We start from the raw sequence: 20,408 nt of genomic DNA, 5'->3' as shown, positions 1-20,408 counted from the left end.
ACAGAGAAGTAGAAAACAATAAAGACATAGACGTACGTAATGAGCAGATCAATCCCACATAGACAGGCAGGAAGATTCTGAGTGGACAAGGGGTGTGTGTTTGTTGGGGGCGGGGGTATTGGGAAGGAAATGAAGGAGGAGAGAGAGAGGCATTTCAGGCAGAGGAAATGTCCCAGTGCCCCAGCATTCTTAGAACACAGTGGCCATGAGATGATAGAACATGTTTTCTGATTATAAAAACTCTACAAACTTCTATACTTTATAAGGAATTTTCATTTTACTCTAAATGCAATATCCAGCCATTGAAGATTCTGTTCAGGGAAATGGAGTGATATGATTTATGTCTGTCTTGAAAGTACTGCTCTGGCAAGAGGAGGATTTGTGAGACCAGTTTGGAAGCAATTGTGATTTTGACAAAGGAGGGAGACAGAGGAGCTGGGAAGAGCTAAACAAATCTTTCTATTTTTAGGGACAGTCAGTGTTCTAGATAGTAACTGTTTAGACTTTTCTGTAATCTATGTAATGTATAAATGCTTCTTAATAAAATTGTGTCATTCCATGATTTCTTTCAAGTCAATGGTATGTAGGTTACTGTGATGTTTTGCTGTTTGAGATGTTTGCATTTCTTTCCAGAAGCTTTGAAAGAAACGTTTTCATTTGTGATTTTTTTCCCAAAGTTGATAAGCCTCAAGTGTTTCTCTTTCTCCTCTCTCCTTTCTCCACACTAATATGTACATGTACTCAATTTAAATCAACATTTTTCAGTATTCTGTGACTTTTTTAAACCATTAATCTCAAAATAAACATTACTTTCAGTGGTGATTTTGCCATTGGAAAGGAGAATTAATGAGAAGAAAATTCTTCAAATCATTCAAGTCATTAGTCATTGAATTCTAAGATTTGATGCCATTTATGTATATTAGAAAAAAACATAACAAAATTGTATTTTCTCCTTTTTACTGATTGCCTGCTGTTCTGACCCAGCTGCCTGGTGAAAACCACAGCTAATTAAAGGTGATTACTTCCCTGTCATTTTGAGTTAAAGTACATTTTATTTTATAAATTATCTGTGATTGTATTACAGTGTGTACTTTGCAAAAATGTTTGCTTTTAAAGCAATAGTCAACTTAGTTTAATGCAAAGCCATAAGATTCTGTTTCTTTCAGGGACCTGGTATAAACAAATTATCACATGAAAACATGGTCTACACATATGTGGTATAAGTTTACCATGAGATTATAGTCATTTACAACAGTTTTCATGAGAATGTTTCATTCTTATAACCGAGTCATTTCTTTTTCCATTTTTAATTGGCAAACTTCTGCTCATTCTTCTAAATGATTCAGCTAAAATGAATATACTTAGCTAAAATAGTTCCTCTTCAGCAAAGCTGTCTGATGAACTTACCCTACAGGAGAACCTTGACAAAGATTCATTGATAGCCACATAAACAGTGATTTGCAGAAGTGCCTGACAACATGTTAAATATGAGAGTGTAAATGTCAATAACTTTGCAAATCATACTGTGAATTTCATCTTGGTCAGTATCTCTGGTGATTGGTATTCTTTTCAAAGCTGTTAAAAGTCAGTGAATGTGAAATATTGGCAAAGATGTAGATTGGTGAGAACGCTTTTACACTGATGATGGAAATGAAAATTGATTCGATCCCATAAGAAACCATCTGGCAATATCTTTTTTTGTTGTTTTTGTTTTTGAGACAGTCTTGCTCTGTCACCCAGGCTGGAGTGCAGTGGCCCGATCTCGGCTCACTGCAACCTCTGCCTCCTGGGTTGAAGCAATTCTCTTGTCTTATCCTCCCAACTAGCTGGGATTACAGGTGCTGATTACAGCATGCACCACCATGACCGGCTAATTTTTGTATTTTTGGTAGACACAGGGTTTCGCTGTGTTGGCCAGGCTGGCCTCGAACTCCTGGCCTCAAGTGATCCACCCACCTCGGCCTACCAAAGTGCTGGGATTACAGACGTGAGCCACCGCACCTGGCAGTGGCACTATCTTATTAAGTCAAAAATGTCTATACTCTGACCTAGCACTTGGCCCCTAGATATATACTCCAGTGCACAGGTGACCAGGTGAAATACAAAATGACATTGATATTGACAGCAGCAGCACCAAAACCCTCAGATATTTTTCAACAAAATAATAGCTGAGTGAATTATGGTATCTTCATTCAAAGGACATCCGTTGAACTGTGAAACTGATTGAACTGTATTTACCTGCATTAAAAATGGATAAATCTTATTAACACAAGCTTGAGAAAAAGCAAGTTGTAGGAAAAATATGAACAGTATGATTTCAGTTTTTAAATTTCAAATATATAGACAAGTACAGTAGTCTCCCCTTATCTGTGGGGAATAAGACCCCCAGTGAATGGCTCAAGCCACGGATAGTTCCAAACTCTATATGTACTATGTTTTTCTTATACATACATACCTATGATAAAACTTAATTTATAAATTAGGTTCAGTAAGAGATTAATAACAACAACTAATAATAAAAATAATTATAACAATATACTGTAATAAAAGTTATACAAATGTTGTATACAAATGTTATTTGTATACAAAAGGTATAGAAATGTGGTCTCTCTCTCTTTCTCCCTCTTAAAATGTGGTAATATTTTCCGACCGTGCTTAACCATTGGTAACTGAAACCACAGGAAGCGAACCTATGGATAAGGGAGGGCAACTTCACTTGTTTAGGGATAGTCGGGGGATGAGAAACACAAAGTTAAAGGTTGTAGTTACCTCTGGGCCTGAGAGAGGGACAGAGAGGAACACACTGAATTTTTCCAAAGCATTGGCTATGTTCTGCTTCTTAAACTGGAAATGTAGTAGGTGAATATTCATCTCGTGTTTACATATAACGTACATGTTATGTATGCTCCATAGTACTTCTTTAATAATCGTATTTAAGAGGAAAGAAAAATAGGCAACCACTCAGGAATATGTTTGAATTTGAATTGAAATTTAGTCATCTGGGCCCCACAAATTTAAAATATGTGATTGCTCAGCCTTTCCTATACTTTATGAAGAAATTATATAACAGCATATTCAAAAATAAGCATCATTAAAGAACATAAGAAATTTAAAGAACAAACTATGTTTAAGACTTTATATATTTGCACATGATGGTGCTAATAATATAAAACTTATTTGGGAAAAACAATCTGAGAAACTGACATATTTTATGGTCAACAATTCAAATAGATATTATTTATAAGCAATTAATAAATTAGAAATAACTTCCAGTGTCACAAAGCTGTTGAGTACTTAGAGAAACATAACCCATTAATTTTGGTTACCACTTCTACTATTTCTGTGTGAAGTTGGGGAAACAAAAACCACATTTACTATTTTAATAGAAGTAATTTAACATAGAGAATGAAGTTAAACGCATGTTGAAGGATGTTAAATGCAGAAAGAGGTTGCTGAGGAAAATATGGAAAGCGTATACCATCTGTAGGGCCAGGGGAATAAAGTGAAAATGTTGGAGTTAGCAAAAGAATCTAGAACTTTGGATAGAGAGCTCTCTGGGGCTTGGGCCTGGACCTCTAAGGAGAGTTAGTACTGCTGCAAATGGGACCTGAGGGGCTTGGAGGGGTACCTTGAAGAGCTGGGATTGGGGAGATCAAAGATGGGAGCCTCCATAGCTGGGATTGGGGTGCTTGGAGAAGGGGTTCTTCCTGGCTGCATTGGTGCTTTTGAGGGGTGCGATGATACCGGATTTGAGGGTGTGGAAACAAGGCAGGAACTAGAAACACCTGCTGATTTGTGGAGGTGAGAGGTGTCTGGAGGCAATGCTCGTGAGAAGAACAAATCCCTTCAACCATCTTCCTCCTCTTCCTCCCACCTCCAGCCTCTTTCTTCTCCCTTCATTGATGAAACCCATGGGAAGCCGGAGGGCAAAGGAGAAAGGTAGTTTGCTGAGCCGCCAGCACCAGTGTCCCAGGCCCTAGTACAAAAAAGTAGTTTTAGAGCTAAGAGACAACATCTTAATAACTGAAATGCTGTTTATATATTTTATTCTTTAATATTACATTATTTATATTATTCTAAGGTGGTCCCATGCATCTCTCTTATAGCTCTTCAAGTTAAGAATACATGGAAGAGATTTATAACTCTTAAGATATTTAAACCATACTGTACTCTTCTCTCAATGAACATTTCTTAATGTTGTCTTCTCACTTTAGTTCTTCTATGGTTGCATTCTAGATAACCTCAAAGACGATTATGTCCATTTCCAAAATTTGAGTAGAAAAAGTAAGAACAGAAGTAATATGGAAGATTCTGACCAATGTCCAGTAAGGTAGAAAGATGTTTTGCTTACTTGAGTCACACGTTTCAGTTAATAAATCTGTGTTGTACCAGAGGATAAGAAAAAGGTCATTACGTGGAGTGATAAGTGGGCAAAGTTCATTTCTACATGAAGATCAGTTTAAAGATGGGAGCTGAAACAATAGAAGGGCTAACCAGAAAAGTAGTAAGCCCCTGGTAACTAGAAATATTCATATGCAGACCAGAAGACTAAGGACATTAAATAACTGTGTGTTATTTAATTTCCATGACTTCATCTATTACACATGATATGAAACTTTGGTGTCAGTATGTTCAAGGTTCAAGGTAAACGAATCAACACTAGTGACCCCTCCTAAAGCTATCAAATAATGCTATTTATATAGCTATCACAATTAAATAATGGAGAATTCATTTAATTTCATTTTGGACTATCCCTTACTGATACAGTGCACTCATTTAAATTATCTAAATGACCACTGTGGCCTTGTTTATAATGATGGATACATGTTAAGCTTTTATGTTTCCCAAGGCCAAATGTGTGAAGGAAGTCATTGTCAACAGCGTACATTTACCATTTGTCACATTTTTATTCCTTGACCATCAGTAACTAGTTTGGAGAATTTGCTCATATCAGACCAAGATTTATACCTTAACTGTTGATGAAGGGATGACTTCTTCCTCTTTGTGAACACATAGATACATTGAAGAGCACAGCAAGCAGTGTCAGTGGGACCCAGAAGGATAGTCTAGTCCAGCCAGTGTCATCCAGAGTATCAATATATGGTGTGTCATCATTAATTATGAGGTGTGTCTCAAGTCTAACATAGGTCATAAGTAATTAGTTACTGCCAATAAAGAATGTGTTTGAAATAACCTGTAACACATTCTGTGTTGTTCTTATAGAAATGCCATTCTCACTCACAACCTGAAGCTTTGCCTTCACTTCTTCTTGAGATGCCTAGATAAGTGCTCAGTTTCCTAACCGTTTCGTATTAATGGTAGCCGTGATGGTATATGATACTACACTTTAGTGTAGTAGCAGTAATTGCAGCAAACACTTATATTCCTCTTACTACATGTGAAGCACTGTTCAGTGTGCTTATGTATTTACCTATGTGAAATCAGTTGATCTTCACAATTCTGTTAATTAGATACTATTATTGTCCCCATATTACAGATAAAGAAACTGAGACACAGAGAGGCTACATACTTGGCCAAAGTATGAAACTAGTAAGGGGAAGAGCCAGGATGCACACCCAGCCTCCAGGGCCTGTGTTCTTGGTTTCTAGGGTATATTGCTTTTCTGTGTGCTTTTGCTGCTAGCAGTAACAGTGGTAACAACGATAATAATGGTCAAAACTTCCATAGCCCTTTCTCACCTCCAGGCACCATTCTAGGTGTTTTACCTATGTCAACTTATTTATCCCTCACGGCAACTTGAGGGGCAAGTTCCATTATTTGTGTGTTACAGGACAGCTAGTATGTTCTGTCTGTCTTTAACCCAGGCAGTGGGCCTGTCCATGGAAGTGCATCATGTCTGAAAACATAACCAGTTGTGTGTAGAGGGTGACAAGCTGAGAATTATCTTGTAGGAATGATTATGTAAACAGCAAAACTTTAAAATTTATTAATATATCCTTTTATTCATTTCCATTTAAAACAATGTTCACCTTGAAAATCTCTTCTGTTGAGGATTACTCCTGTGAAACACCTGTTGAAGAGTATACTTATAAAACCATTCGGTTCTCTCTAGCTTTCAGGATAAACTAGTATACTCAGAACAAATGGAATTTATGACAGTGCTAAGGTATTGTGGGATTTGTATGTGTGTGTTATCTCTGTCCTCTTTCATATATTTATGTGATAAGGAGATTAATCTACATCTATTTATTGTTAGTCATCAGATTCTTCTGAAATCCATCTTTTGGAGAGAATAGTTCATTTAAATAACATGTTTTTTTGTAGTATGCAGTTGATCCACCATTGGTAAGACTAAAACATTTTGAGAATTTTCCAGAAGCTGTGGAAAATTTGTATTCATTTATTCATCATTTTTTCCCATGCCCCCCTTTACTGGCAGCTGTTCTGGGATCCTGCTGCTAAGTAGTTCAGATGGTAACAGATCTCTGGTCAACTTCTGAGTTCATTAATTTATTATTTCCCGTTCTTTCCTCACTTTATTACAGTTGGTCTTTTGTCCCTAGCATTACTAAAACTGTTATCACTATTTGCCAAATCGAATGGATTGTTTTGTTTCAACCCCTATCTTGTTTGATGTTGTTGCATTTGACTCACTTGTCATAGCTCACTATTCTGTTAGCTTCCTTAGCCCCACTCACTCCTGATAACCTCACAATTCCTTCTGAATCCTCTCTCTTCGTGGCCTTCTCTTCCTCTGCTGCTTCATAAAAGTTGGTATTCTTCAGCTGTTCAACATTGGCCTACTCGTCTTCTCACTGTGTACATGCATCCCTCAAGTGGTTTTATCCAAATTCAGAGTTTCTGTTATCTGAGCTGCAAATTCATACATGTAACTACCTGAAAACTGCAGCTGGATGTTCCACTGACATCTGAAACCTAGTGAGTTCAAAACCAAATGCATTTTCTTTCTTCTGAAACCTACTCTTCTTCCTCCATCTCCATCTCAAAGCCACCCGGACTATACATCCATTCGGAATCCTCTGTTCTCCTCCCGACAGCACTCATCAACGCACGTTAGAATCTCCATGTGACCTTTCTGTGAGCCTTGTCGTGGAGATTACTTTTCTTTTTTACTTTATATTTTGGGATTTTCTTCAACTTTTATTTTAGAATCGGGGTGCATGTGCTGTTTTGTTACAAAGATGCTAAGGTTTGGGGTATGAATGATCCCCTCACTCAGGTAGTGAGCATAGTACCCAATAGGTAGTTTTTCAGCTCTTTTCCCCCTCTGTCTCTCCCCACTCTAATAGACCCCAGCGTTGATTCTTCTCATCTTTATGTCCGTGTATACCCAATGTTTAGCTCCCACTTATAAGTGAGAACATGTGGTATTTGCTTTTCTGTTTCTGCATTAGTTCATTTAGGATAATAGCCTCTAGCTGCATCCATGTTGTTGCAAAGGACATGATTTTGTTCTGTTTCATGGCTGCATAGTATTCCATGGTGTATATGTACCATATTTTATTTATTCATTCCACTGTTCATGGGCTGGCACCCAGGTTGCGTCCATGTTTTTGCTATTGTGACTAGCACAACAATGGACATACAAATGCATGTGTTCTTTTGGTAGAACAATTTCTTTTCCTTTGGGCATATGTACTCAGTAATTGGATTGCTGGATCGAATGCTAATTCAACTCTTAGTTGTTTAAGAAATCTTCAAGCTACTCTCCACAGTGACTGGACTAATTTACATCCTCATCAACAATGTATAAGTGTTCCATTTCCTCTACAGCCTTGCCAGTATGTGTTGTTTTTTTTTTATACTATTTTTGGAGATAGAGTCTCACTCCGTCACCCAGGCTAGAGTGCAATGGTGCGATCTTGGCTCACTGCAACCTCTGCCTCCCAGGTTCAAGTGATTCTCGTGACTCAGCCTCGCAAATAGCTGGGATTACAGGCACCTGCCACCATGCCCAGCTAATATTTTGTATTTTTAGTAAATACAGGGTTTCGCCATGTTGACCAGGTTGGTCTCGAACTCCTGACCTCAGGTGATCCACCCACCTTGGCCTCCCAAAGTGCTGGGATTACAGGCATGAGCCACCGCGCCCAGCCTATTTTTTTTGACTTTTTAAGAAAAGCCATTCTGACTGGCGTGAGATGGAAAGAGATCACTTTTCAAAATGACTTAGCTTGGAGCCCTGTCAGGTACATTCTGAAAAGAGTCCCCAGTTGATTCTGAAGTTTACATCTTCATGAAGGAGCACTAACCTTCCGTTCAATTACCAAGCTCTGCAAATTTTACCCCCTAAATATTTCTTGTGTCTGTATCTTCCCTTCTGTCTGAATTTAACTCTCGCTTTTGTCAATACATGTACAGTGCTTGTGAAAGGTAGTGAGGCCAGACATCAATGTTTTTACTGTTTCTATGTTTTTTGTTTGTTTTGTTTTGCTTGTTTGCCTCACTACATGGAGTGACTGGGTTTTCTCAAATTATTTTCCCAGTGTCCAGTCACTAGCTCTGTGAATATTGAGAGGCAGAGTTGGTGCACAGGGCAATGACTGATTTGATGGTGCAGACTTAACAAGTGAGGTTTGAGTCTAAAACCAAAAGTTGAGCCTGTGGTACCTACCGCGCAACATAGGTCCTGACTGTGCCGTATGTAGCATGCCCCTGGTGGGCTGATTTTATCGTTTTCGTTCTGGGAGTCATTTTTGGAGACCAAGTGTAGAGCCCAATCTCTCTGCACTTACACCTACTTTGCAAGCATCTCGCTGCCTACATTGATCTGCTTTAAGTGGCTACAATGGTGTCTGTTTCCTAAAACTGAACCCAGAATAATGTACAAGCCAGGCTTCCGTGGGAAACAGTTGGATTTTAGAAGAAAGCTTTCTGATCTGATTACAGTTATTTCTTTTCCTTTGTATCTGTTATGTGACTTCCTTCCTACTTGCTGAGGCAGGTTTGTAGATGCCAATGAAACTTTCTGGAAGCTCACAGAAAAGCAGCAACTCTAAGTTGTGATTAACATTGATTGAACTTGGAGACTTGTATAAATTATTCCAATTCCCTACTCAAAAAAAAAAAAAAAAATAGCCAGACTCTTCATGATCATGGTTCATTCCAGGGAGTGGCATGTCATGTTCTTGCTTTAATCTGACAGTGATAAACTGGTGTTTGCCCCACGACGTGCCACTCTGTGGATGGCATGAATGTATTGGAACCCATTGTCTGGTGGGAATGTCTGACATTTTTCTTTCTTTCCTCTGGCTGGGTTATTCTTTGTATTTGGAAACCTAATGCATGCTTTCTGATACTAGCCCCTCAACATGATATAAAATCTTTTTGGCTCAGAGAGGTCTTTAAATTAAACAAAAGTTGAGATGATTGGAATTACTCGGTTATGCCAACAGTCTCCTAACAAATGTTTTTTAATATTTGGATTTGACTGTAATGCAAGTTTTCCAGGAACTCTATCTTTGTTCTGTTTTTAATAATGTTTCTAAATGACCCTTCAAATTTGTGAGATTGTAGCGTTCGTTTTTTTTTTTTTATTTACATAGTCACATACCAATTTTGAGGATGATAAGTAATAGCCAAGATGATATGTTGTGCAACTTGATGTGCTACAGTTAAGAGAAGAATGGTGTCCAGTCTTCTAAATATATTCCTTATATATGATCACATTGAGCATATTTATATGTAGCATTGTGTATGTACAAAATATATGAGAGTTATGAATGTAGAAACTCTACAACATGACATTCTATTTTTACATTTATCCAACAGGCTCTTCCTTCTTAATATAGTGAGTAAGTAAAGCAACAATTACCAAGAAATAACTGTACAGGTTTTATATCATATTGAGCTTTGGAAATTTGGATGTGAGTTTTGGTGGTTTACATCAGTGACCACTGGAGACTTAATATCCTTATTAAGGAAAGCCTTGGCCTTGATTATGGGCATCATTGAAAGCACTTTCTTTCATACAGGGTCTTAGTACTTCCTCCAGATTTCAGACACTTGACACACAGAGGTGAACAGGATAGCTTTTGGCTTCAAGGAATGCAAATTAATAATCAGAAACAAAGATACACAAACAAATACATTCAGTGAGATAATATAATTAACAGCTTTTTTATTTTTAAAAGAGTTTTCTGACAGCCAGCTTAGCACTTTAAGTTCAACTTCCAGTTGAGGCTGAGATAATTTAAGTAGCTAGCCCAAGATTACAGAGCTAATAGAAGAACTGGACTTGGATCCAGATCTGTTTAACCAGTGCTTTGATTCTATCCTATATCATTCGTACATGTTCTGTAAAAAGGGAGATGCAAAGTTGAGGGGAGATTGACCCTCTTGTCTTGAGGTGACAGTTGAACCAGACTCTGGGAATGGATAAGTAGAAGTTCAAAACTGGTCATTAAGTGGTGAGAGTATGTCTGGTGGGTGAATAGCATGGGGAAGGGTTGGAGAAATAAGCATAAGCAAGACATTTTGCAGATAAACAAGAAGCTCACTATGACAGGAAGATACAATGAATTTATTTATTCATTCCACAAAGAACTGTTGAATGCATATTGCCTGTGGGAGATTATTCTAAGTACTGGTAATACACCAAAGTGAGTAAATGGAGACTGTCTCGTAGGAGATGAGAGTAGAGAAGAAATCTGTCCTCAAAACAAGCAGACTTGTTCTGTGACTCATTAAATACCTGAACTATCAATGGTGGACTTTTAAAAACATCTTTTTACTTTGTAATGGCACAAGTATTTGTGTGACTATATCCAGAATATTTTAAAGCAACCTCCAGACATATCATTCCACAGGGGGTGCACTGTAGATAGATATTTACTCAGTATACAGTCGGGAATCCTAATATTTTGAGCTGCTTAGTAAGGAAAAAGCTGCCCAGAAGCAAGAAGAATGCACATCACTGGAAACACCCAGACACTGGACAGGTATGTTTCATGACCTTCTAGAAGGAGGACTGTAGATGAGATGAGGCTGCCAGTAAATGACTTTACAGTTTTTCTAGAGCTGAAATTCTACATGTTTCCCAGTGTGCACAGGAAATTCTATAAGTTAGGGGGAAAAGATAGAAGAAATAGAAAAAATAGTTTTTGCATGCATTGATGTTACAAATACAGTTCATATGAATGGGTCAAGGACATCGATAAAATTAAGTGAAAATTAATTTAAAATAAGAAGGAAAATTATTATAGCATGCATTTTCTTATCTGTTGAGTGTTCTATTGTTTCAACATTAGAGTAAAAATGAAGACCCAGAGGATGGTTGCCACCATGTAGAAGACTTTGTCACAGCCAGTCTGTGATCTTTCTCTACTTCCCCAGCTAATGAAGTCCTCCTTTAAGTCACCAGACCCAGTAGATGATTCTGGAAGTTTCTAGTGTTAGCATGTTCATACAGGATCCTAGACCCCAAGACACTGTATGATGTCATGGGTGTGTATGATGTCATGGATGTGTATGATGTCATGAAGAAAAGGACAGTTATTACTTCTACTTTTTAACTTAAAAATGGAAAATGAAATAATTGTGACCAGTAATGAAAATATTAGCCTTCCTTGCCTCTGGCTTTTAGGTTTTGCAAATCAGTCAAGGTGAGAGATTAGATTTTTTTTTCCATGCTAGCCTGTGTTATTAAACAATAGGCTAATAGGATTTTACTTTCCTCATTGGGATTGAAAAATCATTACTTGAAGCTGTAATGTAATAGAAGACAAGCTCCCTGAGGACAGGGGTTTTGTCAGTTCTGTTCATGGCAGTAATCAGCACCTAGAGCAGTCCCTTGAATCAGTAGATAGTTGATTGATATCTGTGTCACGTGTACGTTAGAAACTGCTCAGAGGCCAGTAGTAATCTCAGCACTTTGGGAGGCTAAAGCAGGTGGATCACCTGAGGTCAGGAGTTCAAGAACACCCTGGCCAATGTGATGTTACCCTCTCTCTACTAAAAATACAAAAATTAACAGGGTGTGGTGACAGGTGCCTATAATCCCAGCTACTCGGGAGGCCAAGGCACAAGAATCGCTTGAACCGGGAGATGGAGGTTGCAGTGAGCCAAGATCATGCTACTGCACTCCAGCCTGGGCAACAGAGCAAGACTTTGTCTCAAAAAAAAATAAAAAAAACAAACAAACTGCTCAGAGACTTTTGGGAACACTGTGTCACCTGACGTTGCTAGAAATAACCCATTGAAATGATAAGGGCTGTTAAATCTCGGCCTCATTTCCTTTAAGTGATGTAACTTGTCTTCCATATATTCAGAATCCTTACACAGTTTTAGGAAACTCTCAAATTTATGACATGCTTTAAGTATGTCCTTAATATGTATCTGGGAACATTGTTAAAGAGCAGAATTTCCAGCTATGTGAGGCTGTCGTAAATGATACAGCCCACAGGAAGTTGACTACTACAGATATCTTGTCATCTGACCCATCCCTTTCTACATTTCTGACAAGCAGTCAGCTACTTTCTGAATAATCCCAGTGACAAAGGGTTCACCCCCTCAGAAGGCAGGTTACATCACTGTAGGAGTTCCATAAACACTAGCCATCCCTGTTACATAGAACTAACATCTCTCTCTAACTTCTACTCATTCAACTTCCTCCTCCCTTGAGATCAACACAGAGAATGTCAACACCCAGTCATCCGTGAGACCACACTTCAGCTCTTTGAAAACAGCTACTGTATTTTATCTTACACTTCCTTAGGCTGAGCTCCACTTGGTCTTATAAAAACAATAGCAGCAATAGCTACTGTTTTTTGTGCATGTACTTAGCACAAAGTCAGTTTCAGGTGTTTTACACTCATTATGGCTAATCATCACACTAATATTAGAGACTGTATTAAACTCACTACCATATAATGCAACTAAGATCTAAAAAGTTTAGGTAATTAGTCCCAAATTGTAAGGCACATTCAGTGGATGGGTGACCTGGAATTTAAACCCTGTCTGCTAGATTCCAACATCTAGAATGTTATTTTCACTTAAGTAACTATTTATACAGCAACTAACCCATCCAACGGCAATTTATTGCCTAAATCAGACACAAATGGAAATAAGATAGATTTCCTTTCAAGTAGCTCAGTCTAGTGGGGCAGAAGACACACAGTTACAAAGAACTTTAATATAGTGTGGTAGTTGATACTGAATCCCACCTCCTCAACTTGTGAACTATAGAAATGTGGGCAATCTCTTTGTAGTTCATTTTTCTCTGACGTAAAGTAAGCATATTAATCATCTACTTCAAAGGGTTTTATGAGGATTGAATGGGACAGTACAGGTAACATGCTTAATATACTCCCTGGCACATAAAAAGTACTCAGTAAATGACAGCCTTAACTCTGTATGCACAAGATGCCCTGGAATCACCAAAGAAGGACGCCTCATCCTGCCTGGAGACAAGTGGCAGGAAATGGAGAAAAGCAGGCCCTGTGGGGAGGTCAGGGAATGCTGTTCAGGGGCAGTTACATCTGGAGATTAACATTTGCATTGAGTCTGCGGAAGATACCAGGACTAGAGGGAGATGGATGGTTTAAAAGTTGGCAAGGCCTATACTGTAGCGAGTGCTACAAGTCATGGTGTAGGCTTTGCAATTCTTCCTGTATTCAGGATGTAGCTGAGAGGGCAGAGGTCACTGAACAGTTTTAGGTTAAGCAGTTGGGTCTCTTCTGGATGGCTTTTTAAGGCTGTGAGGAGGAGCATGGATCTGTGGAAGATTGGAGATGAGAAGCCAAGGGTAAGAGGTTTTCACAGTAGCCCCAGTAGGAAAAATGAAGGCATTTGTACCAGCATAGAACAGGAATGGAGAGGATGGGGCCAACTGAAGAATGGAGGCAAAAACAACAAGATGTTGGAATAAAGAGAGGGGGTTGAGAATAAGTCTCCTGTTTTGGCTTAAGTTATGTAGGTCAGGTGGTGGCACCACTAATGAAGGGAGAATAAGGGAGGTGGCAGGTTTAGAGAAGTCCGTGAGGAATTCTGTACTGGTGGAGGTTTCATATGTTGAGTCTGGAGCTGTGAAATACATGGGCTGTGGATACAGGTTAGAAATGCTCCAGCATCCAACCTGCAAGAGGTTACCTGGGCACAGGTGAGGGATGAGAAGCAGACAGGCAGGGAGAACCCTGGATCTGCCTACACTGATCTTAGATTTTACTAAGCCCAAAGTCATCCCATTTGCTGGGAAGGATGTGCACTAATAATACAGCCTTCCTAGATTCCCATGCTTAGATAAACTAATGACCTGGAGGGGAAAAAAGAGGAAACTGTAGCTTTATAAAGGAAAGAAAATATATTAGGAATGCAATGACAAAGTCTCCTGGGAGAAATGGCAACTTTTCCGTAAGAACTGTAGTGAGAGGTTTTGGGGTTTTTTTGTTGTTGTTGTCACTGTTGTTTTTTTTTTTGCATCAGATGTGTTCTATCCAAAGTTTTGTGTTTAAATGTGTACTTTTCATTGTTGAATTACTTCCTTACTGGCTCCAGTTTCTTGCTGTCACCACAACGGCAGACATTTCTTCAGAAATCTTCTTAGAGGTACTTCTTAATATTAACCCAAGTGGAATCTAGACTACCTAAGACATTTATGATGCCACAGGCGCGAAAAGAGGATAAACTTTGGTGTTAGATCAGGATTTCAGTTATGAATTTGCTGCTTATTATCTGTGGACCCTTGGGCAAACTAGTGCCTTATTTGAGCCTTAACTTCCTCAGCTGTAAAAGGAGGTAATAATGTCTACTTTATGGGCTGAATTCAAAGGATTATGTTAAATAATGGATAAAATGCATCTGACATATAATAGATGCTCTACAATTATTGGATGCTATACTGACATTACCACACATGTTATTATTTGTTATTTTTCATAAATTTGGTCTTTAGGAATAAACTTTTATTATAAGTCAGTTGATAATGATAATGATGATGCTGATGATGATGATAGAAAATAGTTACATATTGCTTTACTCCGTGCCAGGCATTATTCTGACACTTTACGTCTCTTCTCAGATGTGATCCTTATAACTGCACAGTGAGGCAGGCTCTGCTATCATGCCCATTTTACAGATGAAGAGACTGAGATTTAGAGGTTATATAACATGCCCAACTGATATGGTTCGGGAATAATCAAACTGAGATTATAAATTCTGCATAATTTCTTTTTACAGCCCTGTAAAAGGAAGCCTTGATCATCGGCTTCTCATGTCCATATCTGGATGTTTCTGAAATGTGTGCAGAACATATGCTGATTAGGGGAGTTAACAGAACTTTCTAACATTAGCTAAGATGTTTTCAAAATTGCCTTAATGCTCCACTAACAGTGTGACACTCTAAATAATGTTCTGTCTAATTTCAGCCTGTGAAGTTGAAGCGGGGAAAGTATACCAGGTCTCCTCAAAAGAGCATATGCAGCCTTTCAAAGAAAACATGGAACAATTTATTATTCAAGGTAAATTCCAAAGAGATGTGTTATGTTTTTCTCCCCTTTCAGCAAAAAAAAAAAAAGAAGTACAAGGCATTGTTTAAAAAATACATATTGCTTTAAAAGGGCTTATTTTGACATTACAGAAAAACAGATTAAGTTGAATTATGAGTCACAGAGTTGTAAGAGGCTAGCAATTTGATAAACATGCTATTTTGTGGATAATGCACATTATTAATGTTTGTTTGCTTGTGTGACAGTAAATACACTAGATATTAGTTAAAATAGCTCATCTTTGTAAAGACACTAACAATTCTGTGCTTTTTGTGGTAGAAAATTAGATGGTATTATTTTACATTTTAATTGTACTGATGACCTCATTTCAAGCTGGTATTTATTTGGCTTGTCAAAACATTGTACCCAGAGAACAAACTATATTGATGTTGTTCGGATCTTCAGAGCATTATTTGCTGTTTTTTAATGGGATACACCAGTACCTCTGGATATTCAACACCTTTCTTCCAAGGAGCTTAAAAACGTTATAAATATTATCTCATGGACTCTTCCTGCATTTCTAGGAGATAGGCGGGATGGAAAATTTTAGAAGATAAAAAATAACAAAAAAATTTAAGAGGAAAAACATCTATTAAAAGTCTTGATGTTTGAAGTCACTGAAACTTATATCAAAGCATTTACTACTCAAAATATTTCAACTTTGGAATGTTCCATCTCTTCTGAAGATCAGATTTGTATCATGCCATGCTCTGGGAAAGTTCTTACTGTTTCAGGAATTCTCCTAGAGGCTGACATGGCTTGAGACTGAGGCCAAGAACACTCTGAAGATTGGCTCCATACTTTATTTTGTTGTAGGTTGTTCAAGTGTCATTAATGATGATTTAACAATGAATTAGTCATACTACAATTTGATTAAATGTTAGGCACAGCTTTTTTAAGATGGGAAAATACTATTCAATCATTTAAGATAATTGTGAAGATTGAAACAGAACTCTGGTGAAACTCATAAATCACGGTGAATGTCATTTTCAAATTCTGAGGTCTTCGTAACTTAGAGTGGAAAATCTACTCGTTGATTCTTAACCGAAATCATTAGTCCTGTAGTAAATATTACAGAACATTGTAAACTCATCCCACTCTTAGTAGTGAATAAAAGTGAATCGTGCTTTTTCCATCTAGTGGGGTTGTGGAATCAAGAATATGTAGCACATTTTTAAAAAATGTAACAGAAAATAGTATAGGTAAAAGCGTAGAATATTCACTTTTGTCTCATAAGAAGAAAGAAATCCTTAATCCCAGGATTTATTCAAAGAAGCAGTCAAGCAATTTGCTGGATTTCACATCCAAAATGTAAACAAGTGTCACTCTTATTCTTGGTCACATTATATGTGATTTATTATATAATATTTTGGATCCGCAATTTATAGACCAGGGATTGAGACTAGTGTTTTCCATACTGAATAATGAAATTATAGTTTGCAACACTTTTGGAATTTAGGCATTGTGCTTTCAAAACACAGATGATCAGCCAAAGCATGATATCTCTGATAGTCATTTATAATGATTTGAAAGGCAGTTAGAGGTGTTTAGGATTTGTCTAGTAGTTCCCTGGTAGGAAAGACGGAATTGCCCAGTCATACTAACTGTGTAAGTAAGTATCTCTTCGGATTTTAACAACCTTACAGGTTTTTTTGTTTTTTGTTTTTTGTTTTGAGACGGAGTCTTGCACTGTTGCTGGGCTGATGTCCAGTGGTGTGATCTCAGCTGGCTGCAACCTCCACCTCCCAGGTTCAAGTGATTCTCCTGCCTCAGCCTCCTGAGTAGCTGCAATTACAGGCACCCGCCACCATGCCTGGCTAATTTTTTGTATTTTTAGTAGAGATGGGTTTTCACTCTGTTGGCCAGGCTGGTCTTGAACTCCTGACCTTGTGATCTGCCCGCCTCGGCCTCCCAAAGTGCTGGGATTACAGGCATGGGCCACCGTGCCCAGCCAGGAAGATTTTTTAACCTCCTTATTATGAGACTCAGATATTTACTTTTTTTTTTATACTTCTCCATGTTAAATGAAAACAATGTGGTAAGGATACTAACCTGTATACTGCATTCTTAGAAGTAGGAAATGCTTCACCTTTTTACCATTAAGTTAAACAAGATGAGTCTTCATGGCACCTCTTCCACCACTTTCAGTTGCGTTTTTATTTCTTCTCTGCGTCTGTTCAAGTTTTCTGTTTCTTTGTTCATTTAAAAATTCTTTTAATGCTTTCAGTATGCCCAGCTATTCTGTTAGGTATGATTTACAGCAGTGAATAAGAAAATGTATGTGTCTTAATGGACCTTACATTCTGCATTACCTGGAAGACAGGTGATAACAACAACATAACCAACAACAGAAAATTTTTTGAAAAAAACCTATGTACATCAAATGTGTGTAGATCAAGTGTGTCAACAATATGAAAGAATAAAAGTCTCACTTTAAACATAGTCACTCTCAAAGCTGTTTTCAAGAACAGGTAGGGAAACAATGGAGTTCCAAATATGTTTCCTGTTCTAGTCCATTTTCATACTACTATAAAGAACTGCCTGAGACTGGGTAATTTATAAAGAAAAGATGTTTAATTGACTCATACTTCAACATGTCTTGGGAGGCCTCAGGAAACTTACAATCATGGCGAAGGCAAAGGGGAAACAAGGCATCTTCTTTACAGGAGGAGAAGTGCTGAGGGATGCAGCAGCTTCTTTACAGCAGGCATCTTCTTTTCAGCAGGAGAAGTGCTGAGGGAAGGGGGAAGAGCCCCTTATGAAACCATTAGATCTCGTGAGAACTTGCTCTCTATCATAAGAACGGCACAGGGAAACGGCCTCCATGATTCAGTTACCTCCACCTCATCTCTCCCATGACACATGGATTATGGGGATTACAGTTCAAGATGAGATTTGGGTGGGGACACAAAGCCTAGCCATATTATTTCCCTTAAAACACATTTTTAAGGCCAGGCCCAGTGGCTCACGCCCATAATCCCAGCACTTTGGGAGGCTGAGGTGTGTGGATCACATGAGGCCAGGAGTTCGAGACCAGCCTGAAACCCCATCTCTACCAAAAATACAAAAGTTCGCCAGGTGTGGTGGTGCACACCTGTAATCCCAGCTACTCAGGAGACTGAGGCATGAGAATCACTTGAACCCAGGAGGCAGAGGTTGCAGTAAGCCGATATTGTGCCTCTGCACTCCAGCCTGGGCAACAGAGCAAGACTCTGTCTCAAAAATTTAAAATAAAGGTTAATTTTTAAGAATATAGCCAATTCCTTTGCCCCCATGTTTCTTCTAGTTTATCAGGACATGATTCTAAAATTAAAACTATAAACTAAAGAAAATGCCATCTTAGCACAAATAAATGCCAAATCTTTGCTTATAATTAGGCTTTCATCAATAATAGTATTCTTACATCAGCCTCTGTGCTTAGATTCATTTATATGGGTATGAATATATTTTTGTATATACAAGCAAAGTCTTTTTTAATGTGCCTCATCCTCAAAATCTAAAATCTCTTGAACCATTCAAGAAGCTATGCCTAATACTGCCCAAATGTCTTTATTGCATTAGCTCCCTCTGTATAATAGAAACATCCCTTATCCCTGTAATTCAGCTATCGTGTGGTCTGTGCTCCATACTCTAAGAGTCTTACGGAATTCATCTAGCCCGGCAACTCATTCAGTGTTCCCTCCCTATCTTCCTAGTTCTACTGAAGCCAAGATTTCATGGTCTATGTGTAAACACCTCCTCACTGGGAACATCTCTCACCTCTGCCCTAAAATAGGCAGATTTAGAGAATTTAGCCCTACTGTTGTAAGGCATTCATTGTTTGTAAAGATGCTAGATATGTACCCTCCTTGGGAGAATAGAGAATATACTCACTCAAAAATTGTTCTGACCACCACCAGGCTTTATGTTCTTCATAACACTTATCACTGTCTGCAACTGCATCATTTATTTGTCCCTCAATACTATAAACTTCATTAACAAGGCAGTTTTGCTTTGCTTCTTGCTGTACCCCTGTACCTACAACAATGCGCAGTATAGTATACGCTGTCTTGCTCACCAGGCATAGGTCCAGCAACTCTTGTTAAGCTCATCTCTTTGCTTTCTCCATATTTGCACCACAGTATTGAGCAGCTGATCATTTTTGTATGCAGGAAGGTCCTTACAAAAACACTGACTAGCATCACTTTAAATTCATAAACCCACTGACAGAACTCTTTTTTTTTTCTCAACAATGTTACTAGATTTCCCTTGTAAAGTTAGCTTTCTCTATTTCTGAGATTTGTTTATATCATCCCTTCTCAAACCTTCACAATCTTCCTGTTCCATTTACCGATGACTCTAATGATAACCTCACCTTATACCTCGATGAGAAACAGTTACATGATTATACAGAAGCTCCCACACTTACCCACCATCACATCTGCAAACCAACAGCATCTGAATCCGTACTTTCTGTGCATCTTTACTACAAGAGAAGGAAAGCCCTGCTCTCATTACAGGCAGATCCTTACCCACATGCTCTGGACCTGATACTTCTATTTTTATCCAGGAATCCACTCCTAGAGTTACCTCCCCTTCTCTCTCGACTTCAGTTGCGTGTTTTCCTTCTGGGCTTGACTCCTTCGACAGCACTCCGACATACTCTATCTTACAGAGCGTGAAACCATAAGAAGGGTGCTAAGTATATATCTGTGGAGGGGACAAGTCTTTTTAGTGACTGTCAATACTTGATTATTAGAGGAATGATTGGGGAGTGAGAGAGTTTACGTATGTTTATTGCGGCACTATTCACAATAGCAAAGACTTGGAACCAACCCAACTGTCCAACAATGATAGACTGGATTAAGAAAATGTGGCGCATATACACCATGGAATACTGTGCAGCCATAAAAAAGGATGAGTTCATGTTCTTTGTAGGGACATGGATGAAGCTGGAAACCATCA

The 20,408-nt window shown here is 38.3% G+C and overlaps 1 protein-coding gene across 1 annotated transcript in view; it reads left to right on the top strand.

Moving 5' to 3' along the window:
- FMN2 (formin 2) overlaps positions 1 to 20,408 on the top strand; it is a 395,593-nt gene that overhangs the window by 264,381 nt on the left and 110,804 nt on the right. The window contains 1 exon segment of the mRNA XM_030812620.1: positions 15,345 to 15,437. Within this exon segment, the coding sequence (XP_030668480.1) occupies positions 15,345 to 15,437 (93 nt within the window).

This window comes from Nomascus leucogenys, chromosome 5 (genome assembly GCF_006542625.1).
Source record: "Nomascus leucogenys isolate Asia chromosome 5, Asia_NLE_v1, whole genome shotgun sequence".
Classification (NCBI taxonomy): domain Eukaryota; kingdom Metazoa; phylum Chordata; class Mammalia; order Primates; family Hylobatidae; genus Nomascus; species Nomascus leucogenys.
This window is presented reverse-complemented; position numbering and strand designations above follow the sequence as displayed.